Source organism: Archocentrus centrarchus, chromosome 12, assembly GCF_007364275.1.
Source record: "Archocentrus centrarchus isolate MPI-CPG fArcCen1 chromosome 12, fArcCen1, whole genome shotgun sequence".
Lineage (NCBI taxonomy): Eukaryota > Metazoa > Chordata > Actinopteri > Cichliformes > Cichlidae > Archocentrus > Archocentrus centrarchus.
The window spans coordinates 16,630,288-16,657,629 of record NC_044357.1 but is presented as its reverse complement, the minus strand read 5'-3'; the positions used below and the strand labels follow the sequence as shown (position 1 = coordinate 16,657,629).

Here is a 27,342-nt window from a genome sequence, read left to right as displayed (position 1 = left end):
CTCTCTCTCTCTCTCTCTCGCTCTCTCTCTCTCTCTCTCTCTCTGTTTTTAGACCAAGCCACGCTGGGTCTAATGAAAACACCCAGATGTTCTCTCCCAGATATGTCAGAAGCTGAGGGGACAATGGGGCGCAGGAAACGAGGTCTGACTTCTCAGAACAAATGGAATAAGAGACATCTGTCCTGGAGGTAAGGATCAGCAAAATATGAGGTCTAGTATTTTTTATAGCACATTATATAGATTAATACACATTTGGAATAATAGGTGTGCTATGTTAGAAAATTTGTTACTGCTAATGATATAATGATGATTTTAAAATACCAATATCAAAGAACACATCATCCATCCATCCATCCATCCATCCATTCATCCATCCATCCATCCATCCATCCATCTGTCATCCATCCACCAAATCCATCAATACTGCAATTTTGTACATGTTTAGTACATTAGGGTAAAACACCACAGTCACACCATTTTCCTCCATCCATGTGCTTTTTGATAGATTACAGGATTCATCCTCCATCTGGTAGTTTTCTGTACTTCAGATAAATTTTAGCTCAAAGGACATTGATTTTGTAAAACTGGCATTCTGATGAGAGAGACCTTTAACTAACTGCCTATCTGCTCAAAACATAGACAGATATTCCTCAGGATTCTTCATTAAGTGTTTAAATTAAAGCATTTTCTCAGTATTGCAGCAAGATACTGAAAGTTCCTGTAAAGATTGTATATACATTCATTAAACGAGATAACATTGTGGTCTGACCATGAAGCTTTACCCTAATTAAACAAGTTTGCCACTGAAAATCTGTCTCATATCAATCCAACATTTTAAATGGATTCTTAATTTCAGTAGATTTAAATGGTGACCAAAAAACTTGTACATTTTTAATTAGTAAAACCCACAGAAACCCCTGCAGCACAGTCACTCTCTGTTGTTGTTTATATACAAGGTATTAAGTTTCAAATCAAATTGTCCACCAGTCAAAATCCACTACATCAGATGCACCTTGCTAGTGCTAAGTTGGACTCCCTTTTGTGATTTTTGTCTATATTGCCATGATGGCATCATACAGATGCTGCACATCCATGATGTGAATTTCCCATTCCACCACATCCCAAAGGTGCTCTACTAGGTTGAGAGCTTTTGACTGTGGAGGCCCTTTGAACACAGTGAACTCATGTCATTTTCAAGAAACCAGTTTGAGATGATTTGAGCTTTGTGACAGGAGGTACAGGGGGTCGTCTACCAATTGGAAGGTCGGTGGTTCAATCCCCGGCTCCTCCAACCTGCATGTTGAAATATCCTTAGGCAAGATACTGAACCCCGAGATGCCCATAGTGTATTCATCAAATGCGAGTATGTGAATGTTAGGGTTAAAAGTGCTTAGGTGTAGAAAAAAGTACTTTTATGAATATGTCTGTGAATGGGTGAGTGAGGTTTGGAGTAAGAAAGTGCTTTAAGTGTTCAAATTCAGTAGAACACAACTATATAAGTACTAGTCCATTTGTGATATGGTGCGTTATCCTTATGGAAGCAGCCATAAGAAGGGTACACTGTGGGATGTGATGAATATGGTCAATAACATTACTCAAGTAAGTAGGCTGTGGTGTTTAGCTGGTGCAAAGTCCCTTCATCGCAGGGACCCATTACACCACCAACACCTGCCTGAACTACCAATACAAGGCATGATGGATCTATGCTTTCTGACCTTACCATCCAAATGCTGCAGCAGAATCCAAGACATCAGACCATGCACTGTTTTTCCAATCTGCTGTTGTCCAATTTTTGTGAGCCCATGTGAATTCTCCATAAATCCTAGAAATTATTTTGTGGGAAAATCCCAGCAGTTTCCGAAATACTCAGACCAGCCTGTCCGGTACCAACAACCATTAAGACACTTTAGGCCTTTGCATTCAGACTACACTATAAATGAGCACAATAAGTCCCCTTTAAATGTCACTAAATTCAATCATTCCATGTGTTGCCATAAATTAAGAAGCAGTGTATTTAGGTAAAGAAAAAAAAGAAAATTGTTTGACGATACAGCCCAACAACAGTGAATAATGTGTGTAAGGTGTGCTTGGAACAGATTCCGTAATTGGTCCTAAAATTTGATGCGCAACAGAAACACTTTAAATGCTTCGAGGATAAGAGTAATCATTGCTCTTCCATCATGGTTTTGCTAGTGTTCTTGCTAGCCACCCAGTGAATAAACAAAACCCCTTTGATGCTACATTTGCTAAGAGAGTGTTGTTAAAGAGCAAAGTCTGCTTTAGTGTGCTTTTGAATAAACTAGTATGGTCATGGACAGTGTAGGAGGAAGCAGTGAAACATGTGGTTAGTCTGTTATTTACCCACACTATCAGCACTCATTCAACATTGAGCTGACATAAAGCCTTGTGAGGGCCAGTGTGTGTACAGAATATGAAATACGCACATGAATTTTGAACACAGAAAGCCAACACACACGGTATATACACATAAACATGGGTGCATGTGCATGCCTCCTTCCTGGTTTCTTTTTTTTCACCACTGTCAATCATACATCCGCTCACCCTACTCTAAATTAAAACAGCCTCTTCTTCAGTCCATTAAAACACCTTTGTATTCACAGCAGTCAGACTTGTAGAACAGTGCACAGGAACAGCTGTGGATTGTGTGCTGGCTTCAGATGCAGAGAGATTTTGTTAAGGTACAGATTTTCAGTAAATCACCAAAACAAAGCATTGATATTCTGCATATATTGGTCTTCACTGAGCGCTTTCAGTTGAAGGTGTAACACTTGCATAGAAATATCCCTTCTGCTTGGTTTAGAAAATTCTTTTTATCACATTTTATTTTATCTCTGCTACATTAGATTTTATGGGTGAATAACAGAATGTGTAACAAACAGCTAATGAGTCAGATATTACGTGACAGCCATATTAAATGTTAATATGCCAATGTCAGTATACTATTTAAAAATACTATTTATATCTCTGCAATATATAAATTGCAGCATTTTTTCAATTTGAATTATTTCATCATGCAGTGAGAATGTCACCGTATATAAAGCAAAATATTTATTGATGTTACATTAATCTGAGCAGAACAAGCAAACTAAATGCTAACAATGCTAACCAAAAAGAGGATGAATGCCAAATAATTTTATTTGCATGACTCTTTATACATTGGTCTCACAGGAAAACAAAATAACATCAAAGAGGTGGCTTTTCTTAGAGATTGCATTTCCAAAAGGCAAGTAGAAAGTAAAGGTAAAGATATTTAAAAGGAAAAAAAATCAGTGAACTAATAAAATATACAGCATTGGGGACTAAGGGACTTCAACAAAACAAAGCGATTACAAAATTAACATAATATTGTTTCATATTTTATTATAAAATGTCCACTCTGTCCAGTGCTCATTGTACGGCTGCTGTACATCAGGAGAAAGCTTAAATTAGTATGTGCTCACACTAGGCACAGCTATCCCCACTGTCCCGCTGGCTTGCGCTCGCACTGCACTTAGTGATCAGCAGGATCAGTTTGTCTCAGCAGCTCTGCTCGTCTCTCATATTTCCATTTTGTGGTTTATTCGGGGAAATGCCGGTCTGCTCACATATTTGTTAATTACTTAACAATGGGCAGCACCGAAATGTATGGGTGACACGGTGGTGTTACCTCACAGTAAGAAGGTCCTGCGTTTGAATCCAGTCTGGGGCCTTTCTGTGTAGAGTTTGCATGTTCTCCCCGTGTCTGTGTGGGTTTTCTCTGGATACTCCATCTCCCTCCCACAGTCCAAAGACATGCAGGGGGTTAGATTAATTGGTGATTCTAAATTGGTTGTAAGTGTGAATATGAGTGTGTGTGGTTGTCTCTGCTTGTAACAATCTATGACTGACTGGCAATCTGCCTAGGGTGTACCCTGGCTCTCACCCTGTGACAGCTGGGATAGGCTCCAGCTCCACCTTGACCTTCAATTAGATAAGCAGAAGATGGATAGATGGATAGATGGATGGTCTTGAGAAAGAGAGAACTTTGGCAGTTGTAGGTTCTGTTCTGTAGTGGTCAGGGCACAGTTCACTTAACAATGCCAGGGCACAGCACACAGCAATCACACTATCCCAACAAACCCTGACTCTGGCGGGATCCCAGATACAGTACAGATAGGCTAGTGTGATAGGCCTTAAGCCCCATCAGCACACCAAGTCATTTGCTCATCCCGCATCACTTTGTTGCTGATTGCTGGTGGAAATTCCAGGTTCTGGTTGTCTGGATAAACTTTATATGTCAGTCAAAGGTATCCTGCCCTCTCACTGGTAGTCGCTTCAATGAATTGCCTCAAAGATTATCTGAAGACCCACCCGTTTGTGTCACCCTTGTTTTTTTTCTGTTTTGTTTTTGTCTTTTACGCTTTAGTCACTAGAACTCATCAAATAGGATTTACTTACTTTTTACGGTTGCTGTGAATCATTTCCTGTGTGGATGCAGCTTTTGTTCAATTAAAATTAAAAATTAATTCACCATATGATAAAGTTTGCCATGTTTATTGCATGGTTATTGTACTCACATTAATACTTTAATCTAAATTAAATGCATTTTGTTCCATAAAGAAAAAGCATTATAAAAAAGCCATTTATGTTACTACAAAAACATTAACCCTCTAATCCCTAAACTGTCGCCAGCAACAGTTTCTTGCAGTGTTTTTAAATTACCATAACTCTTGAACCATTTGCTCTATCAAAAAAATTCCAACCATTTCTGAAAGCAGAGACTCTGCGCTTTTCGGCAATATTAGATTCATTATGGTAATGTCAGGCACGGCTTAACAGAAGCCCCGGGAAATACAAGGATTGTTGACAAAAGTACGAGTGAGTGATCGTGACAGATCTCAGCAGAAAACATACATTTTATTCATCATCTGGGTGTTTTTTCACCGTGTTCATTGTGTTCTGCTTTTGCTGATATTTGCTGTTATTTGTTAATCTGCATTTGTTTTTACTGCTATTTTTTGCCGTTTTTTTTTTCTGCCGGCCTGTTTTTTTTGTTTTTTTTTTTACATTCATAAATATTGAGGTCGCCAGCACAGGCTTTTGCTAGCCGTCGTCAAAGTCGAGGCCGGAGTAATGTATGTGGGCAGGGCCGTGGAGCTGGTGGCGATGTCTCTCGCAGCCGCGGAGCTAGTGGTGATGGCTCTTGCAGCCAGTCACCACATCGTCCAGTGGCTTGGAAAACAGAGGCAGACCCAGATGATGCTGTCCCTCAAACTCCAAGGTTTAGACCAAAAAGAACTCCTTGTGTTCAGCCTCCTCTCAATGTTGCACAATCACCAGGTGAAATTTTCTCCAGTTTTTTTGATGATGATGTCCTAAAATGCTTGAAATAACACCAAATGAATTAGAAAAATACCTGGGCTTGTTGCTTTACATGGCAGTCTGTGATTTCCCAAAAATGACACACATTTGGAGAAAAAACACAATTTTTCATGTTACTTTTCCTGCCACCGTCATGTCCACCGTCATCTTTCTTTAATACTAGCTTTGATATTAGAATTCTCAGTGCGCTGCTAGAATTAAGACATTGTTCTCACAATTCTGAATATGACCTTTGAATACTGGCTTTGAGATTAGAATTCTCAGTGTGTTGGTAGAATTCTTCTTATTTTGTTGTGACAATTCTTAGAATTCTTAGAAGCTTAGAATTCTCAATGTGTTGGTAGAATTCTTCCTTTGTTCTGACAATTCTTAGAATTCTTAGAAGCTTAGAATTCTCAGTGTGTTGGTAGAATGCTTCCTTTGTTCTGACAATTCTTAATTTGATTTTTCTTTAATACTAGCTTTCATATTAGAATTCTCAGTGCGCTGCTAGAATTAAGACATTGTTCTCAAAATTCTGAATATGACCTTTGAATACTGGCTTTGAGATTAGAATTCTCAATGTGTTGGTAGAACTCTTCCTTTGTTGTGACAATTCTTAGAATTCTTAGAAACTTAGAATTCTCAATGTGTTGTAGAATGCTTCCTTTGTTGTGACAATTCTTAGAATTCTTAGAAGCTTAGAATTCTCTGTGTTGGAAGAATTCTTCCTTTGTTCTGACAATTCTTAATTTGATCTTTCTTTAATACTAGCTTTCATATTAGAATTCTCAGTGCACTGCTAGAATTAAGACATTGTTCTCACAATTCTGAATATGATCTTTAAATACTGGCTTTGAGCTTAGAATTCTCAGTGTGTTGATAGAATTCTTCCTTTGTTGTGACAATTCTTGGAATTCTTAGAAGCTTAGAATTCTCAATGTGTTGTAGAATTCTTCCTTTGTTGTGACAATTCTTAGAATTCTTAAAAGATTGGAATTCTCAATGTGTTGGTAGAATTCTTCCGTTGTTGTGACAATTCTTAATTTGATCTTTCTTTAATACTAGCTTTGATTTTAGAATTCTCAGTGCCCTGCTAGAATTAAGACATTGTTCTCACAATTCTGAATATGATCTTTGAATACTAGCTTTGAGCTTAGAATTCTCAGTGAGTTGGTAGAATTCTTCCTTTGTTGTGACAATTCTTAGAAGCTTAGAATTCTCAATGTGTTGTAGAATTCTTCCTTTGTTGTGACAATTCTTAGAATTCTTAGAAGCTTAGAATTCTTAGAAGCTTAGAATTCTCAATGTGTTGGTAGAATTCTTCCTTTGTTGTGACAATTCTTAGAATTCTTAGAAGCTTAGAATTCTCAGTGTGTTGGTAGAATTCTTCCATTGTTCTGACAATTCTTAATTTCATCTTTCTTTTATACTAGCTTTCATATTAGAATTCTCAGTGCCCTGCTAGAATTAAGACATTGTTCTCACAATTCTGAATACTGGCTTTGAGCTTAGAATTCTCAGTGTGCATGGGAAGGAAGCAGTGCACTGTCTGCAAGAGAAGCACTCCTTGGAAGTGTCAACAGTGCAGTGTAGGCCTCTGCTTACAGCTTCAGAGGAACTGTTTTTTGGAGTTTCACCAGGGGCCAAAAACGCCTGGGCTTCATTAGAAAAAGAGAGCTCTAAAAAATTAACTATGGGGCCAGATTGTACATACTTACTGTTTTTCAGTGTTTCATATTTCAGAGTTCAAAGTTAATATTTAAATTTTTTTTATCTGTGCACATTCTTAGTGTTTTATTCAATAAAAACTTATGAAAATTTAGTTTTTTTTAATTTTTCTGTTTTTAATCCATTCTTACACACTTAAAGCATGCACTAAAGAAAAACAACTACCAGATGTTGAAAGAAGTAGTAGTTCTGAAAAAAAGTACACAAGCACAGACTCCCAGCAGATTTTATGACACTTTTACAGCTAAAACAAAAAAATAACTCCAAGTGGCCTGTTAAACATTATAGGGATTAAAGGGTTAAACAACTGATTACATTAACAACAGAAATCAGAACAATTGTTGCTTAAATGTGGTGCACAAACAATAAAAAATGTGTACGACGTTTCACGGTCCAGAGGAGTTACCTGCCCTGTAAAGCCATCACTGTGGTTAACAGTGGTTAACTCAGTATCTTTTTCCACTTGAGACTATATTAATTATGCCAGATGAAACTAATCAAGTTTAATGCTTGAACAGAACTATGATTTTTCTGCTGGTATTTGTAGACACAGACATTTATTATATGCAGCATTTAATTTGTATCTCTTTTGGAGTCCCTCATCAAGCTAAGGTCTGCACCATTATGTATAGACTCTTTAATTAAAACGTCACATTAAGTTACAGTGAGAAGCAAAGACTCGCCCACTTGCTCCTGATTTAGCTCACCTCAGCACAATTGACAGCATCTGACTGACTGGCACTTCACAGTCTCCCCTGCTTGTTCACACGCGTCATTCACATCATTATGTTCTGGAAATGTGCAGAGTAGGTGATGAGAGGTGGGTGTCAGATACTTTGTGCAAAGAAATAAAGATAAGGGGCTAGGCTATTCATTTTAGTCTCTTAGAGTTAAATAATGCATTTTTCCACAATAAAAATGAGTAAGTGATTTTGGCTTCTTTTTTTTTTTTTGAGAGCCTCTTTGCTAAGCTTGAGCTCTTAATCCCAATTTAACTCCTGCTTACCTCTTTCCTTTTTTTTTTTTCTTTTGCACACACCGACACACCACGCTTCACTCAACCAAGTATGTTATAGACATCAACGGCCTAGTTGTGTAACAGCTCACTGTTAGCTCATTATCTCATATTGTTGGCCCATTATCACAGCAGACAGCCAGGCAGTCATTAGCAGTCCCACTGATAACTCAAACAGATAGGTGTAGTGAGCTGAGCAGAGATGAGGAAAAAAAATGGGGAGGAGGATGAGAATAACAAAGAAGAGAAGAGGCAAACATGAAGAGGAAGATTGCATCTTTTTTTTTTTCTTCTACATCCATTAAATCTTGTGGCTAGGTTTTATTGGATTGCGAAGTCCCCAACTCTCATCCATCTCTTTAGACTTGCACTGTCATCTTTCTAATCAAGTAAATGAACAGAGTACAAGAACGAGCAGCGTAGGAGCCTGAACACGGCCTTAATGAGCATGAAAATGGATGTAGGTCCACAATGGCATCATTCTCTTTACATATTGCGATCTATCATCATTATATTTATGTCCTCTTAGGGTATGGCCATACTAATTTGTTTTAGCTTTAAAATGTGTAACTTTGTATATATTCATGCCTAGCATCCAAATGGAGACGTTTCAAAACAGTGGTGATCCAGTGATGATGCAGACATCTTCACTTTTCCTTAATGGCTCATAGAAATTAAGCTAAAATATGCTAATTAGGTTCACATACTTTTAGTGATTTCCTTCTTCTTTTGGGGTGACCAGTTTCCCATTTCTATGTCTTCCTTTGGCAGTAAATAATCTTACCATAATGCTTTATTATTTTACTCCTAATCTATGTTTTCCATGACACCAAATCAAGCAGAGCAACATCTGGGCTTTTTACTGTATGTTTGTCTGGCTGTCTGGTTGTTAACATTATTACAGCAAAACTACCAGTCCTATTTATATCTAATTCGCTTGAAAGATGGCCAGTGACCCCTAGATCACCTGATTACATTTCATACCATAATTGGGTCAAGGTCTGAGGTTGTAAGTTTTTCTGAAAATCTTGCAAACCTGATAATACGAGAACAGTGTCACATCGAATGCTCAATTTCACACCACAGATGCATCTAATAAAAAGCTCAGATGAGTTCGAATCTCAGCATTCTTGACCTCAAGGAAAAGGGCAAAGGTCAAGTTTTCTGAAAATCTTGTGAATGTATGAACTCGAGAAAGGTGTTACCAGGGATGTTCAAATTCACAACATAGATGCATCTACTAGAAATCTTGGATGAGTTCAAATCTCAGCGACCTTGACCTCAAGTTAAAGGTCAAGGGAAAATTATGGGCATGGACAAAAGGACCTATATGTTATCTTGTGTTGTCGCATGAAATTGTTCAAAATGTCTTTGTATGCTGAAGTATTAAGAGTTTGTTTCACTGGAACTAAATGACTGGCCAAACTCCTGAAAGTCAGTCCCACACCATAATGCTCCCTTCACCAAACTTTACACTTGGCACAATGGAGTCAGAAAAGTTCCATTATCCTGGCAACCAAACCCAGACTCATCCATCAGATTAGGAGAAGCGTGATTCATCGCTGATTCAGCAACGTGCTTCACACCACTGCATCCGGCACTTTGAATTACGCTTGGTGATGTAAGGCCTGCTCATTCTGAGCATTCATCATGACAAACAAACAAACAAACAAAAATAAATAAATAAATAAAAATACTGGAAGTAATAGAGGAAAGTTACCAGGACATGGGAAATATGCACAAATTTAATTTACAGGTCTAAAGACCAGTAGGTGACCCTCTGGCAACCAGTGGTCACTGGGGAATAATGTATATTCCCTGACCCACTGGTGAGTGGTTGCTGGCAGTCGCTTGGTGAAATTGGTCACACAGAGATATATACGGTACAGCCTAAAACCTCCTTGCAATTGCTTTGTTGGCTAGCCGATTACTGCAGTTGCCCATAGTTTGTCTGGAAGATGCCAACTTGTCCGCAAACACTCACCAACCACTCACTGAGCAGTAATGAAACTGTGAAAAGTGCAATGCGAAATGTTCACCTTCAAAGAAGAAGTTGCACCTTTTAAACAAAGTGTTGAGTGGTTGCAGCAGTAAGGCTTTTACTTTAAATCCAAATTGTTCCTGTTTCCAGTTTGCGTTGCACTCTTTCAAATTTCACTACTGTTTGACAAGTAGTTGGTGAGTGTTTGCAGGATAGCAAACCAGAATAATGTTTAAGTCATCAGGATAAGATCTTAAATTATTATTACAACTATGAGATATAATCTTTCATATGGAATTTTAAGCTTCTTAAGGAATTTTAGGCTTCCTTAACAATATTTTCACTCATATTTGAACTCATCTCTCTGTATCTAAGACAATTTTCTCTTCACACAGATCACCCACACCCAAATTCATGGATAGGCTCTATTATAATACATCCCAAATGAGCATTGCATTGTCCACAATAACTCCTACAACTACAGTACAACACCCTGAATGCAAAAATGTTTATCAATTATTGATGCAAGTTACTGCTTTAGTATTAAAAATGTGAAGTTTTCAGATATTTTTGAAAAGTTTGATAGTTTGATCAAATCCAGGTTTACACTGCCGGACTCCAACTGAATTAGTTACCATCAGTAATAAATTGTCCTTCTAGCCCAGGAAGCATGCACCTTGCACTCACCTATGTCCATATATATATATATATATATATATATATATATATATATATATATATATATATGACACACACACACGTATGAGAGATGCCTCTATCATCCTGTAAGTCACTCATTTTTTATTTTACTTTCATCCATTTATGTCAGTATCACAAAGCACACATGCCACCCGGAACAAATTAATCAATAAAATTCTATTTTTATTGCACCTTTTAAACGGGTTCAAAGTGCTTTACTGATGAATGATCATAGGACAGAAGACGGGCAGACCAAAGAATGAAATAAAAAATAGATTAAAAAATAGATTGAATAGATAAAGATGGAAATGAAAAAGAATAAAAACAGGATTAAAAGCCTCAGTGATAACAATGATAAATATAGAAAAGGGTTTGATAAAATCTAGACTCAAAACTGGTTAAAAGAGACTGAAATAAATTACAACATTTAATGCAATAAGATGTTAGCGTCATAATTCTGGGACTGTGAAGTTCTCTGCAGTCATTTCCCTCTTTTGGCATTTGAGGCCACTAACCTGTGAAATTGCTTGGTAGATCCTTAAGAATAACTATAATGTAGTTATACTATTAGGGACCCAGATTTCACATCATCATCATCACAGAGTTGGTGAGTGTAATAAACAGGATAGAGAGAGAATGAGGAAAGAGGGCGATGCTGACTGAAAAGGAGAGAGACTGATATTTTTGGAAGAGGGGAGACTCATGCAGAGCCTTTTAATTTAGTGACTTTCATCTCCAGCCTAAATGACATGGTGTGTGTGTGTGTGTGTGTGTGTGTGTGTGTGTGTGTAAGAGATATATATCTGAGTATATTTTTTGGTAATACACAGTCTGAGTTTGTGCCTCTCCCTGTGAAATATTTTCCAGCATTTGTGTGTGCGTCTCAGTGTTTGAGCTACATTATACATGTGTGCATCTACAAATGCATATGAATCACCTTCTGCTATATGAGCTTTCAATTTGCAGGGTAATCAGCTTATGTCTACGGAGGGTAGTGGGACACAGGAGGTGAATATTAGGTGCGTGTGCGCCTGTGTGTTTGCATGCACATGTACTTTTTAGCATCACTTTTGATGTCAGCTCATGTCTCTGTGGAGCAGCGAAACCACAGGAGGTAAAAGCCTGCTGAGAGGCTGAAGGCGGGGGACAGCAAAAGAGTGTTAGAGGTTTCTTCATCTTTTTCTCTCCCTCTCTCTGCATTTTGCCATCACGCTCTACTTTCCTCTGTGCCTCTCCTGATCTGAATCATCACTCTGTGTTTTTGCCTGGAAAGGTCTTTAAGAAATATGGGGAAATTAAAAGTCAGACAGGTGAAATGTAATAAGAATTTGTGTCTTTATGTGTGTGTGTGTGTGTGTGTGTGTGTGTGTGTGTGTGTGTGTGTGTGTGTGTGTGTGTGTGTGTGTGTGTGTGTGTGTGTGTGTGTGTGTGCGTATGTTTATAATACCTTGTGGGGACAATTTTCCTGACATATACTACGTTGTGGGGACCAATTGCTCCTTGTGGGGACTGGAACCTTGTCCCCACAAGGGGAAACCCTGTTTTTGGGTCAGGGGTCAGAGTTAGGGCTAAGGTATGAATTGAGTTTAGGTTAGGGTTAGGGTTAGGTATGTGATGGTTAGGGTTAGGAAAAGGGTAAAGGTAAGGTTTAGGCTGTAGAAATGAATAGAAGTCAATGGAAATTCCCCACAAAGATAGCAAAACACACTTGTGTGTGTGTGTGTGTGTGTGTGTGTGTGTGTGTGTGTGTGTGTGTGTGCGCGTGCGTGCCTGTATCAGCTTAAGTTAATATACACTGAGCATGCACCCAGACACACACCTCCCTGCACATAAGCCTGGTTTGCTCTTACTCATTTGTCAAATGGAGCTACAAATTATGCCATGGAATTAACCAAGTCACAAAAATGAATTCAACTTAATCAGCCTTCTGTCCATCCAACAAATTTCAAAGCCTTAATCAGGTTTTCTTAATTTGTTGCCACAAGCACGATGGGTTCCTTCTGGTCCCAATTCCTTTATCTCCTTCCCCCACTATGGAGACTTAAAAGTCCACAGCCCAGTAATCCAGAAACTTCCAATAACCTGTGGCTTATATGGAACTATCAAGAATGAGGAGGTGGAATGAAAAGGTTCAGGGAATGGACCTGATTTTCCATTCAAAATCATCTTCTCTCAACCTTTGTCTGCATGACTGCTATTTTAGAATCTTTTTTAATTTATCAAAACTTTGGCCCTTCAACTTGATTTTTATTTTCAGGTAGCGGACAAGGTCAAAGAAAGGGAAATCTGAGCTATGTAGCAAGCAAAGATTGTGCCGGTGTCAGCAAAAAAAAAAAAAAAATTCCTGTATTTTTAGTGTTTTTTTCGTGCACGCAGTGGCAGGTTGGAATGCATCACAACTCTAGTGGTTTCTGCTGAATGTTCTCCCTCAGGATGCTACAGGAGAATGCATTGACAGTTTCTCCCTGTAGCCAGCAATTCACCGTGCACAACAGATGAGCATGGTCCTGGTCTCACTCCTCACTTGACACGCTGCCTTCTGGCTTGGAGTCTGTGGACTTCAACAGAAAATTGCTGAAAATTGCTCGGTCGTAGCCACAGATCCAGCTGTCATCACCAGAGATGATCCACCACGTGAAATCTGGGCCAGTTTGATACAGAAGTTGATGTTTGCTCTATGCACAAACTTGTAAGGCAATTTTGTAGTGCGGGTGGTCAGAGCACGGCATACGGAGGCTACGTTCGCTAGTACACAAGTATTTTTCTAAAAAAAAACAGATTTTCTCATTTTTTTGTTTTCTCCACATGAAGACACAAAGAACAATGTCAAGAGCTGTCAAGCTGTGAACAAGCAGTAATATAACCCTAACTGTATAGAAGTTTGTGCCTTGTCAACAAAAATATAATGTTAATAATTTAAATAAATGATCTGCTACCATGTTAATTTACTTATTAATAAAGGAATTTCTGTTTAAGTACATGGGATGATAATTTTGTTTTGGTATCAAGAATCATGTAATTCTACTGGTACTGTTACTGACTGCTAAATGTCTGATAGCATGACATCCCTATGCCGGACATGTCCTAGAAGGTTACCTGTAACAGGAGATGAGCCAAATTTAAATCAGGTAAAGTTTTTTATTATTCTCTGAACCTTTTCTTCACACCTCAGAGGTGATCAGTTCTGCTTTGTTTTCCTACTACATTGCATAAATCAGGAAGGACTGGATTGGAAGTAATTTAAAAGGGGTGTAAATCACAAAATATATACAGCCCTGGGTTTAATTTTGCAGGCTGTTCAGGAGCTTGTATCTGCTCTGCGCAGAACCCACTTTTCAACATCAGCTCTCAGTTAATATAAATGTAATGTTTGAGAGGGTAACGCCACTGATGATAAAGACATTAACAGAGCTTTAGGGTTTTTTTTCTTAAACATTTCCATTTATCATTGACGACTTCATTATTATGTGCTAAGTTGATATGACTGCCAACCAAAGAAAAGGAACATCCTCAAACCTTTAATTTTCCACTCCTCAATTCACACCCATGTATCACTGGCATTAAGGGGATAGTATCTCTCTCTCTCTTTCTCTCTCTCACACACACACACACACTCTCTTACTCACGCACCTCTGTGCTGCCTTACAAGTCTGCAACAGAAGCGGCTTTTAAAAAGCTTTTGTAATGAGGAACATTTTTTGGTGGATGAGGAAAGGAGACATCTCTGTCAGAGATGGAAATGTGTCTATGTGATCACTGATCCCTCTGAGTGTAGTAGCCCGGAGAAATGCTGAAACATAAGGAACTCGTCATTCTCATGGAGAACAGGCTGCTTGACTCTGACTAAAGTTAGAACTGTGGAAGATGAAGCCACAGGGAGTTGTCAGAAATATTTCTGTAATAGGAGAGTCACTGTATTTTTGCTTGTTATGCTCTCTTTTGCTCACTCTCCCTTATATTGTGTCCATTTTTTTTTCTCATGACGATGATGTCTCATCGTCTCCCTTCTTTATTACCTCCTCCCTCCCTTCATCGTGTTCACTATCTTATTTTTTGCTTGAAGACTGGACAGTGTGTACTTCTGAAATAAAATAGTAGCACTTTGCAAAATGAATAAATAAACAGAACATTTAAAAGTGTATTTTTATGTTGTTCATCCAAAGTTTAGTCTACAAGCATACATTTTACATTTGCAGACAACAGCAGCGTCTTTCACTGACTCCCATTGCACATTGGCAAACATGCTGCTAGCCAGCCTTGCTCACCTGAATTACAACTTTGTTTATAGAGGGTAAGTATTAACTTTCAAGCGCCTGTGATAAGCTGTCAGGTTTGGCAGGAATTCACAGAGCAGCCTCGGTGTTCAGACGAGTGGACAAACAGTCTTTCTGTCTTCCTAATTCACAGGGCTCAGAGCAACTCGGGCTCTTTGATTATTTGGTGTAGCAATTACAGAATTTAAAAGCAAGGCTGAATCAGACTGGGATATACTTGAAATGGACAGTAGACAAAGCTGTTGAAATCTCTAAATCTGAGATAATATCATATGCCTGCAGCCCATTATCACTAGAAAAGTGTGGCTGCAAAGGACTTGCCAGAACAAACTGCCCTGGGAGCTCCCAGAATGTAGAGACAACAACAAGAATAATGAATGAACTTTTAAAATTATCAGGATAACCCACTGTTCTACATCCATTCAGGCAAAACAGGAAAAACACAAGGGGGAATTGCTTCAGTCAGAGGAATGAGTCACCAGGGATCAATAAGAAGTCCTTAATCATAAAGAATTTGAGCATGAACTGAAACAAATGTCAAACAGATGGCTTGTTTGACAGGAAACTTGGCTTTTAAGGTGACAAATTCAACAAAAGAAGAAATGGGAGTGACAGAGGAGTTTTGTTTTGTGTTTTCTTGGGATTGTTCGTGGTGACAGAAGCTCAGTCTCTGAACTTATTTGTGACCTAAATGTTTACTGTGATTGTCACACTGTGAGTTTGGCAGGCCCATAACTGGATCAGCTTGTCTAAGCTGTTTGTACATACCAAGGATTTTGTTGTAGAACTAGATTTTTGCAGCATAAAAGAGAGAGGAGGCTAAGAGGCGCAAGTAACACGCAGATTCTGGAAAAGAACAGTTGTAATCCTGATGATTTAAGCCTTGTTTGTCTTGCAGCACCCCAGATTACTGGTACTAGCAACAAGCCCAGTCTGGACAGGCATTTTCTTGAGCAGCCACTTTGTCATAACTATATTAAAAGAAAAACTAGGGTATCAGTATAAAGCTCAAACAAACCAACTTATGCTTTGGCTCACATGGAATTAAAATCTTTATTTTTTTTCTGTAATGCCAGTAAAATAAGTTGCCTTGCTTTGCACCCTGTCATCTGCATCTCTTGCCTGCGTGGACATTTTCAGTTGACCATTGATAAAAATCTATATATGTGTGATATAGAAGCAGTTTTAATTTTATGCCTCATAGGACGAGTTGAGCCTATCTTCTTAAATCTGTGCCAGAGATTTTTTTTTATAAGTGGATTAAAACACCATCCAAACAGAAAAACAGTGCAGCATCCCTAGAGTAAAGGAGAATTAATTTGTAAGCTAGTTTATCCAGGATTTAATGAAAAGTCGCAGCTCCGCTGAAGTTCAGTTCACTCTAAACGTGTTCACCTTCAACTTTCCCTCCATAGTTTATATTCACCCACATTTGCCTTTTTTATGAGTTCAGTTGCCTCTTACATATAAATTGCAGCACAAATGAGCAATGCAGGTGGTCTGACAGATGGTCAATTTTTTTTGTTTTGCTTTGGTGCAGGTACATGTAAGAGTTGTGTTACCCAGAGCTCGTCTCACACGACGAATGCCAATGTGTGCCTATCTGCATTTTTCAAATTGCCTTTCAATCTTTCGGCCTGTTTTTCTTGATCATTTAATTTCTGTGTTGCAAACATTGAGAATTCTTGATAGGACTGGGCAGTATATTCTTATTGCTTCCACAGGAACTAAGAGCGTAAGTAGCAGCCACGTGCTGCCGATCAAATGCACTTAACTGATCATGAACAAAGTGTGAGCACCTCTATGAAAGCAGAAGTTTTGGCAGTTTGCTGATCTGGAGCGTTCGTGTGTTAACACAATGCCACAATCTTCCCAAGAGTGGATGTCCCAGCAAATATAGCCCAAGGTCGTGCAATCTTCAGAGAAACTGCAAAACACCCAAGAGCTACTTCTCAGACTCCACAGGCCTCAGTTAACATTTTCATCACTCAACAAGTATGGCTCGTTTGGAAGGGTTGTCAGCAGAAAGCCTCCTCTCTCGATAAAAAACATGTCAGCGGGGTTTTGGTTTGCAAACTTGCTTCTAGACAGAGCACAAGACTTATGAAACAAAGACAAGACCAAAGTGGAGATGTTTGGCCATAATGCTCAGCACCACACTGGGTGAAAGTCAAACACAGCCTATCATCAAAAACACTTCATACTAACTGTCAGACATGGTAGTGGAGGGCTGATGATTTGTGCTGGTTTTACAGCCACAGGGACACCTTGCAGTCATTGAGTCAATCATGAACTCCTCTGTATACCAAAGGAGTCTAAAATCAAATGTGAGGGCCACCATGCAGCAGGACAGTGATCTGAAGCACAGCAGCAAATATAGATCAGAATGGCTGAAAAAGAAAAGAATGCAGGTGTTGCAATAGCTCAGTCAGTCCAGACCTGTGGCAGGACCTTGAGAGAGCTGTGCATAAACGAATGCCTGTAAACCTTGTGAGGAATACTGGGCCACAATTCCTCCATAACAATGTGAGAGCAAAAGTGTGTAGCGATAACGCACAAAATATTTTCCTACATTTATCCGTGATACTAGCCTAAAGCAAGTTGTAGTGGTAGGATGAGGTGGCATTTACTCTTCTTATGCTCTCTGTCAGTATCACACACTGATTAAATTTCCTAGAGCAGCCTGCAATGGCAATATGGCTTCTCGTATTTAGACAAAGTGCTCTTGTAAGGACAAAGAGGGTAAGTGCATCATGTAGAAGCAGAGATGAAGGAGAGGGCAAAGGCTGATGGATGGAAAGAAAAGAAAACAGATGATGGGGATGATGAGAGAATGGAGGAGAAGAAGAAAATGGGTGAAAAGGAGGTGGGCAAACTTAGCGTGACATTTGAGTGGGTTTTTTTTTTTGTTCATTTCTGTCCTCTTTCTGCTGTAGTTATCAGAAAGACATAGCTGGAGAGATGATATGCTGATGTGAAGGACTAAAGTAAAGAAGGAAGATGGAATTGAAAAACATTGTAAAGCTTGTGAATTGTTTCCAAAAGCTGATCCCAATATCTCATCAAATGCGCATTGTATTCTGAACATATCTGTGCATGTAAGCGGCAGGAGCGCCTAACCATGAAATACAAAAACCAGTCAGGAATTTGTGTGCAGGTGGCAGACATTATTTAGTCAACCTTTATGCTTCTGTGTTTCAGGCAATTCAGAGCTACCAACATCTTGCTCTTCCTTTTCCTTTTCTAACTTTTTCCCCTGTGCTTAGCACTCACATATACTTTCTTATCCATTTTCCATGTGAGGGTTCTATTTTAAGGAAGATTGTGTTAGTTTTTTTTTATCAAAAAGGGGACTATTATGCTAGTTTCCAGCTCCTTTCTGAACTCTGTTAGAGTAGCTTTTCATGAGTCCAGTTCAATGCTCATTTATCTTTAAACAGGCATCAGTGCAGCCTCTAAGTGGAACCACTGTCTGAGACAAGCTCACTTCTCTCTCCCTTTAAGACAACTTTGTTCTGATTGGCAGCCCCTTGTAAACCAGAGGTTTGAACAGCTGGTGGGTGAGATTTCTGCATCTAAAGCAAGAGCTGTGCATGTGAAATTACCCAGGCACCTGCACAGGTAGACCCCAGTGGTGCTCAAGCACCTGCCCTTTTGCCTTGGATGAGAAAAGTGCCCTTTCTGCTGGAGCCCAATTTTTTTTCTTCATTCATCAATATTTTAAAATAAGAATTACCCTCTCTGTCAACAATTCCCCCCAAAAGCATTTGATATATGTCAAGCAATTATTTGAGTTCTTGTGATAATTCTGCCCCAATCTGATCTGCGGCCCGCACAAGCTCCCGCCCTGCCCCTCCTCCTCCTCCTCCTCCTCCTCTGGTTAGTACTTATGCAATGCTGAGCTCCTGGCCAACCTCTGCTAGACACTTCTCTGATCCACAGCTTCAGACAAACAGGTAATCAAAGCCGGCCCAAGGCGTAGGCAACATAACCGGCTGCTCAAGCTCACCTTAGTTTTCATGAAACCTTTTTTTTTTAAACATGCCAATGTCCTAAAAAAAACAATAAACTGTGATAACACTCCAGAATTGTACAATTGTAAAAATACTAATTTAATGAGTAGACTACTTGGCGACTGACTTCGTGTGTCCGCGTGCATTCGGATAGTTTGGGCAGGCATGCGCATTGGCAGTGCTCCAGGTGACCTGATGGTCCTCCAGTTATGGACATTTGTGGATGAGGCTACAAAATAGAAATGTCACAGAAAGAACCTTTCATTCTGGGGCAGAGAACATATAACAGTGTAATAACATATTTACGCACTTCTTGCACTTCTTGTAGCAATGGGCCCTATTGCTGACTATTTGTATTCAATATTATTCCATGTTGTTCAGCAGTTCTGTATGCTGCATAAATATTTTTGATACTGCATTGATACTTGTCCCACCCTCCTCAATGTCATGGACATGACATAGTTTTACAATGTGTATCATACTGAAATGCACTGTTTTTCAACAGGCTTGTGTACATGGGGCTGAAACAGCAATGCATCCCAAAAAATGTATATTCAACTTCAACCCTCCAGCATTAATAATGGTTAGGCTCAGGGTGACAATGAAGTCGAATGAGGGGGGCCTCAAATCAAATTTTACTTAGGGCCCCTTCAAGTCTTGGGCCGGCCATGCAGGTAATGATAGTGTTTGTGCAATCTCTGATGTTGTTTGGTGCAAAATTAATCAAAACAATTAACATTATAGTGCCACTGAAAACATTACATGGCTACTGGCCCAATGTTTGCTTTAAAAAAAAGGAATGGGGGGGGGGGGGGGGGGGGGGGGGGGGATTTTTTGCCATCACACCCACTGAAAACACTTGCCTTTTCATACAAAGAGCATCCATGCATAACGCATAGCCTACACGTTTTGTACTCATGAGTCATGAAATACGTGAAATGCTTCAACTCTGTCAGAAAACAGTAAAATGATGTATAATGTGTTCCCCCGTTACAGATATTCAAGAAGTCACTCTTGATTATTATGCACAACATTGATTTATCTCATTTACAAATTTTGCAGCATAATGCCAAGAAAAGAGGTTACAAAAGCAGAAAGGAAAGGAACTAAAGCGAGCAGCTTATGGTAGCAGCTTTATTTATCCTGGATTAGACCATCTACTGGTAAAGCAAATGAGGGAGATGTATCAGTATCACTACACGATCCAGAGGAGATGTCCATTCTCATCTGTGAGATGAGAATGGACAGGACTGAGGAGGACTGAGTCATGTTCAGGGGCAGCAACAGAAGCAGAATTGTCTGAGGAGATGAGTCAAGAAGATGGTGAGGTGACAGCACCTCCCTTAACATTGCAGGATGAGTATGTGGAGGAAAGAACTGTTGATAAAAGTGACGAGGCAATTGCAAAAATAGCCACCATGCCATATCCTACAGATCCATCCCATGTTGAAGCATTTCACATCAGGTGCAATGAGAGCTACATTGCTAGATGCTGCAGTGTAGGGCCCTGTCAACCAGGTTTTTCTCAGAAAAGCTGAGGGGCGGTCATTCCAAAAGCATTGGTTTTCTGGAACTCTGTGGCTGGAGTATTCCCCCAGTGCTGATTCAATGCATTGTTTCAGTTGTCAGTTTTTTTCTACCTGAAGATAGATATTAAGCAAAAAGGAGTGGAGAAATTAGATCAGAAAGTGGAATACTGCTCTTGAAAAATCAAGCAGCATTCTGTCGCAGAGGTCCACATGACAAGCATAGTGAGGTGGACCAATTACCAAAAGAAGGCACTCCAGACTTCATTTGATGTATCAGATGTAAAGGAAGTGGAAGCCAGAGAGCGAGAGAGGCAGGCCATCAGAGAGATACTGACCAGGTTAATAGATCTCACAGTGTATCTTGCAAGGCAAGGACTAGCATTCCGAGGTGATAAGAGTAACTCCAGCAATAACCATGGTAACTTTCTGGAACTATTGAATCTATTTTCCTGCTATGATAGAGTGCTGAAGATGCATACAGAAAATATTTGAAGAGTGAAAGTCACTAAGAAAAGGCCCCAGGTGTCACATGACATGATCACAGCACTGGGTACATACATCAGGAGGAAGATCCAAAGAGAAATCCAAGAAGCTGAAATGTACTCTTGGATGAGACCACCGATGTTCCCCATAAAGAACAGGTGTCATTTGTAGTGCAGTAAATACATCAAAAGCATATGAAGGAGAGATTTATTGAAGTTTGCAACACTGATGCAACAACAGGTCAGGAGCTGGAGAATACTATAGTCTCCCTTCTACAAAAGAACAGTCTGGAGCTGAAAAATATGTGTGGCCAGGGCTACGATGGAGCAGCCACATGAGTGGCATGAGCAAAGGTCCTCGAGCCAGAATACTGCCTGAATTTGGTCCTCAAAGTCAAATAAGCAACCTTCAACCTCGTGGAGAAGCTGTATGCCTTTTGCAGCGGCTCCCAAAAGCACCACGTTGCTTTAGATTGCAGCAGTCACTGAATGCAGAAGGACACATTATGGAACTGAGGCTGTCAGATACCCACTGGGCTTGCAGGGAACAAGCACTGAAGGCCCTGCAGAGAAATCTGAAAACTGTAATGATACTCCTTGATGAGATCTGTGAAAGAGACCCACCTGACCTGGCCCAAGGAGGGATGCAAAAATGTTCAAAAATGCAATTAACTTCTCACTCATCCTCTGAATGACCACCCCAGCATTCAAAGTCACTGCTCTTGCATCAAACTCTCTGCAAGAAGAAAGCCTGGACCACTCCACAGCCTACAAGCTAATTGATGGTGTACTTCACCCAATATAAGCATTGAGGTCTGAGGAGAAATTTTCTAAGATATTCAGAAGGCAGAAACTCTCAACATTCCTTTACCTACTGTAGTGCCTGGTCAGAAAAGGAAACAGAAAGTGCCGGTGTGTTTCCAACACAGCACAACTGCAGGACGAATCTGTACTATACATTTATCGGTACAGAACTCAACAGGAGATTCCAGGGGAGCATCACTGGATGTCCAACTGGCACAATCATACAGTCCTTCCATTCTCTAAGAGTGTGTGCCAACTGGACAAGTACCCCAAATCCAGAGGCAGAGGAAGCTGTCCATGTTTGCATTTTCTGTGAGGGAAAATGAGGACCACCTAAAGCTAAAGGTGTTCCATTACAGCTTTCCATCAAAGAACATCAACAAGAAATCCTTACCATTGTGGAGGAAAACACTGGCCAGCTCATCTTTCCAACATTTGTGAAGAGGGTAAACATCAATGCAACACTGCCCGTGACAACAGCTTCAGTGGAAAGGTCATTTTCAGAACAGGCTCAGGAGTGTTTGTGGGGAAGACAGACTCTCTGACCTAATTCTGCTAGCCATTGAGCAAGACATACAAATAAACCACAGTGAGGTCATAAAAATCTTCCAAGAGATGGCACCAAGGAGGATGCTTCTGTGAAGCATCTACTACTACTACTACTTTTTTATGAATAATTTTGGCAATAGGTGCCCTTTTTTTTGCCTTGAGCACCTGCACCCAAAAATGTCTGTGCATGTGCCTGAGATTACCTAATTAGGAGTCTCCCATCAGTATAACTTGAAGATCCAAGAGTAGTAAAAAGCCTGGGCTCACTGGGATGACTTGCATACATGAGCAGCCACCCTTAAAACAGTATATACATGGCAGTGGCTGTGGTGGTAGAGTGGGGAGTATATCAATGGGAAGGTCAGTGGATTGATTTCCCCTGAATCCTAAGTTACCCCTGATGCATCCATCGAAGTGCAAATGTTAGAAAGTGCTTAGACATAGATAAAAGCACTGTATGAATGTGTGTGTGATTGGGTGAATGAGACTTACAATAGAAAGTGTTTTGAGTGTTCAACTGAGGAGAAAGGCATTATATAACAGTCCATTTACCAGAATGTAAGAAAAAAACATAACAGGTCATGTTTAACTTATCATTGGCATGTCAATTGCACCATAATGCAATTTAAAAATAAAACATATAATGGTAGTTCTTCTAGTTGGGAAGAAAGCAATGACAATGGGGCCAATCAGTCCAGCTGGCCCCTTTGATACATGTAGCACTGAGTGAGAGGACTATGCAGCATGCTGGTGTCTGTGTGCATATGTAGGTTGTGCACTGTGCTCTGGCACTGAAATCAGAGTATGCAGATGTATACTGTATGTTTCCTGCTGCCTTCAAATGTCTATGGGGACTTAATGAGCTGACAGCATACAGCAGCTGATAAAAATCTCTTAACAATCACACATACTGCTCGATCAGTGCAGACTTCTTTAGTAATGTTTGTACTTCAAACACATTAAACACTGAATTATTTAACCTGGTGATGGGGTGTGATTAATTGAAAGCATTTACTTACACTAAAACATGTATTATTGCTGAATTCTGCTGAATATGTAGTTTGCACCAAAGATGTTGAAGACACATTTTCTACCACAACAACTTTTAGTTTTAAAGCAAATTTCAACAGCAAGAAAATTCACAGAAATGTACCGCTTGAACTAAAGTGGAAAAGCTCATGTTCACACTTACACTTTTGATACATTCTTCCTTTTCTTTTGTCTTTCATATCTCTTTTTTCTTTCCTCGTTTATTTTTACTTTTCGTTTCCTTGTGTTTCTTGTCAATTAAAATCGTTTCCTTATCTCAGTTGCCCTTTCCATTTTCTTTTCCTGTCAGCATCCCATTCATTTCCTCATCAGTCACCTCATCTCCATTATCTCAGTTCTTCTCCTCCTTATCCCTTCTCCCTCTCCTTATTATAATTGGTACACTCCTTTTCTCCACTCTCTCTCAGAGTGAGGACGTTCCCCAAAGATTCTGCCTTGTTGGGCAGGGACACTGTTCGAGCCCTCATGTACTACGCCTTGAAGGTCTGGAGCGACATCGCACCACTTAACTTCCATGAGGTAGCTGGAAGTAATGCAGACATTCAAATCGACTTCACTAAGGCCGACCACAATGACGGATACCCCTTTGACGGGCCGGGGGGCACAGTGGCACATGCATTTTTCCCCGGAGAGAGATTCACAGCTGGAGATACGCACTTTGATGATGACGAGGCCTGGACCTTCAGATCTCCAGGTGAGTGAAGTTTCAGTCTGTTATTGTAAACGGTGGTGTCTGCTATATTTATAAGTCCTTTGGTGCCAGAAACACAAATAACACACACCCTAATTTCCTATTTTATCTTCAAAATGAGTTTAATGAGCTTATATTTAAAATAGGGGCTATTTCAAGCAAGCAATTCCTTACTTTAAGCCAGTGTTTTAACTATTTAGTCAGTTTATACTGGCTACCTATTAAATTCTGTATTGATTTTTTTTTTTTTTTTAAATCTTACTCATTACATTAAATATTCCAAAGAACATCAAGGACTTATTAGCCCCCTATGCGCCTTGGTGTCTACTTTGATTGGTGATTGAGTCTCTGCTGCTCATTACAATATCTCGACTATCAAAGGAAGGTGACCAAGGTTTGCCTTTGCCAAACCGTGAAAAAGTCTTTGATTTCTTTTAAATCTTTTCTTTAAACATTCTTTAATCTCAAGGCTTTCAGGAGTGTTTCATATGTGGCTTTTATCCCTCTCTTGCATTCCAAAATGACCCCCACATCACTCAGGCCCTCACTTCCAATAACGCATAAATTTAAGCCTTAATACAATTTAAATATCTGAGTTATGTTTAAAATACATTCCCCTACATTTTTTTAATTCTCTTACATTTCTGATGAAGGGGTAAATTTTTAAAAATTAGTTTTGCAGAACCAAACCAGTTTTTGTACCAGGCTTTTAAACGCGTTCATTTCTGGTCTAAGGGGTTGCAATTTTGGACCACGCCTCAGGTGGCAATCTGAGGACCTGAAGTTTTTGGCACTTTGTGTTGGTGTGAGGACCCAGAATGTAGAAGTCGTAGGCAGGCAGGGTTTAACAGCAAGTGAGCTGTTTATTACGGCTGACGAAAATGTCCATAAGGCAAAACACAAATCCAAAGGAGAAAATGGGACACTAGGAACAAAAAGAAATGTATAATGAAGGCATTTGAGCTGGGAACATTAGGGAACTACACAGGCTAGGGCATGGAGAACAAACCAAGACCTGGACAAGAAATGCACTGACAAAGACTAAAGGGAAGACAGTAACTATTAATTCACAGAGGGATAATGGACAGAGGTGAGACACCTGGGAACACAGCTGAACTAAATCTGTATAACAAGACATATGGGAAGTACAACTAAAGACCAAACACAAGCGACTAATGAAGTCAAACAGGAAGTAAAGAAACAGATGTCAGACTCAAAGGTACAAACTTGACAATAGGATATAAGGAACACAGAGGAGGAAACTAAACCAAAAACTTAAAATCTAAACTATAACAGTCACATTCAAAAACTGTACTGAACTAAGAAGACCTGAGAATATAAACCTAACAAAGCCAACAAGGAACAGGAACTTTAAGAAAAAGAATACAAAACTCAATATACCACAACACAAGAATATAAAATACAAAAGCTAGATTCTTAGACACATTACTTGATCCATCCATCCATTCTCTTCCACTTATCCTGTTCAGGGTCATGGGGGGGCTGGAGCTTATCCCAGCTAACACAGGGCAAGAGGCAGGGTACACCCTGTACAGGTCACCAGCCTGTCGCAGGGCCAACACAGAGAGACAGACAACCATTCACACCTATGGGCAATTTAGAATGAGCAATTAACCTAACCCCACTAACTGCATGTCTTTGGACTGTGGGAGGAAACCGGAGTACCTGGGGGAAACCCACGCAGACACGGGGAGGACATGCAAGCTCCACACAGTGAGAGGCCCAGGCCCAGGCCCAGGTGGAATCAAACCCAGACCTTCTAGCTGTGAGGCAGCAGTGCTAACCACCACGCCACCATGCCCCTTATTACTTGATTTATTTATTTATTTATTTTTCCCGTTGGCATCACAACAATTTTACAGCAGTTTTGTTGTTTTCTAAGTTTTAATATATGATCCTACAACAGGACACCTGTACTGTGCTGGATGGACTTAGATTAAATTTGCATGTAGACTAACCCTACATTTGAAGTCTGTATTTATATTTAATATTTGCTCTCAGACCATTAAACACCCCCAACGGTACAGCTGAAAGAATAAAATCTAAAACTGTCCTTTAAATATTAACTTAATGAAATACTGAAATACTTAATGTGATCTCTTAACTTACACAGTCGGCATTTTTGGCAGCTTTCTCTCCTGGCTTCAGATAGGCTCAAATTTATTAATATAGTAGCTCTTTTCCAGTATTAGTGAGCAAAATGCTTAAAGCTCACACTCTACAGAGCTTTTCCTCTCACACGCACTGCTTTGTCTGCAGCAGCTGTGTTGCTTTCAGCCGTATTGCATATTTAACCTGTGTTTTCCCCATAGTTACTGCTTAACAAAAACAGTCACTCTACTGCAGACACACTTATACATAATTTCATGAGAACGCACAGGAAAAACCCTGTGTTAACTTCACAAGTTGATAACCAGCTTCATGTGACCGCTTATTCTGATTGCCAGTGTTAGGGTAAGTAAAGCCAGATAGCAGAAAGGCTACGCTGAACTCACTTTGTAGTACAAAGCTCTGGAGGTTGCCACTTGTTTACAACTGCCAGACTGATTAGCAATTTACTGCATATTGTAAACTTTCTAAATCAGCATCACGCTAATTTGCTTATTATTGCCTGTTTGAACTTTGACACTTCTGCATTCACCTCAGTTCAAAGGAAAACGGCACTCAGTTAACTACTGGTTGCATATAATTTTCCATTGATATTTATTTATTTGTTTATTCTAATTTCAGTTGACTCCCTTTTTAAGTCATTATCAAAATGGATTATTAACCTGAGCTACGTTGATTGTTAGCTGTTTTACTGTGTGTTAACACTGTCACCTGCACGCATTTAGCCAGTGAAACATATTCATTCAGTGTCTTTTTTTTTTTTTTTTGCACTGAGTTGTGTGGTTTAATAGATTTGTTTATGCAGTGTCCTCTTGAATGATCTGGCCAAATTTCTTTCATCAAACAGTTTTCAAAGAGCTTGATTACCCGCCAAGGGAGATGTGGGAGTTTGAAATGAGGACATGTTGACAGTGGCTCTGAATGGAATTCAATCAGCTTTGCCAATCAAAAATAAATGAGCTTATATTAGAGATATCCGTCATTCTTGGACAGCTCTGGAAAATCCAGCACAGTGTTTTGTCTCAGAACCACTTACATTCACCCATTAATTGTT

General features: G+C 39.6%; 1 protein-coding gene across 1 annotated transcript in view; it reads left to right on the top strand.

Moving 5' to 3' along the window:
- LOC115789515 (matrix metalloproteinase-17-like) overlaps window positions 1–27,342 on the top strand; it is an 88,428-nt gene that overhangs the window by 33,821 nt on the left and 27,265 nt on the right. The window contains exons 3-4 of the mRNA XM_030742961.1: window positions 53–188; window positions 23,875–24,161. Of these exons, the coding sequence (XP_030598821.1) occupies window positions 53–188; window positions 23,875–24,161 (423 nt within the window). The remainder of the gene's footprint in view (window positions 1–52; window positions 189–23,874; window positions 24,162–27,342) is intronic.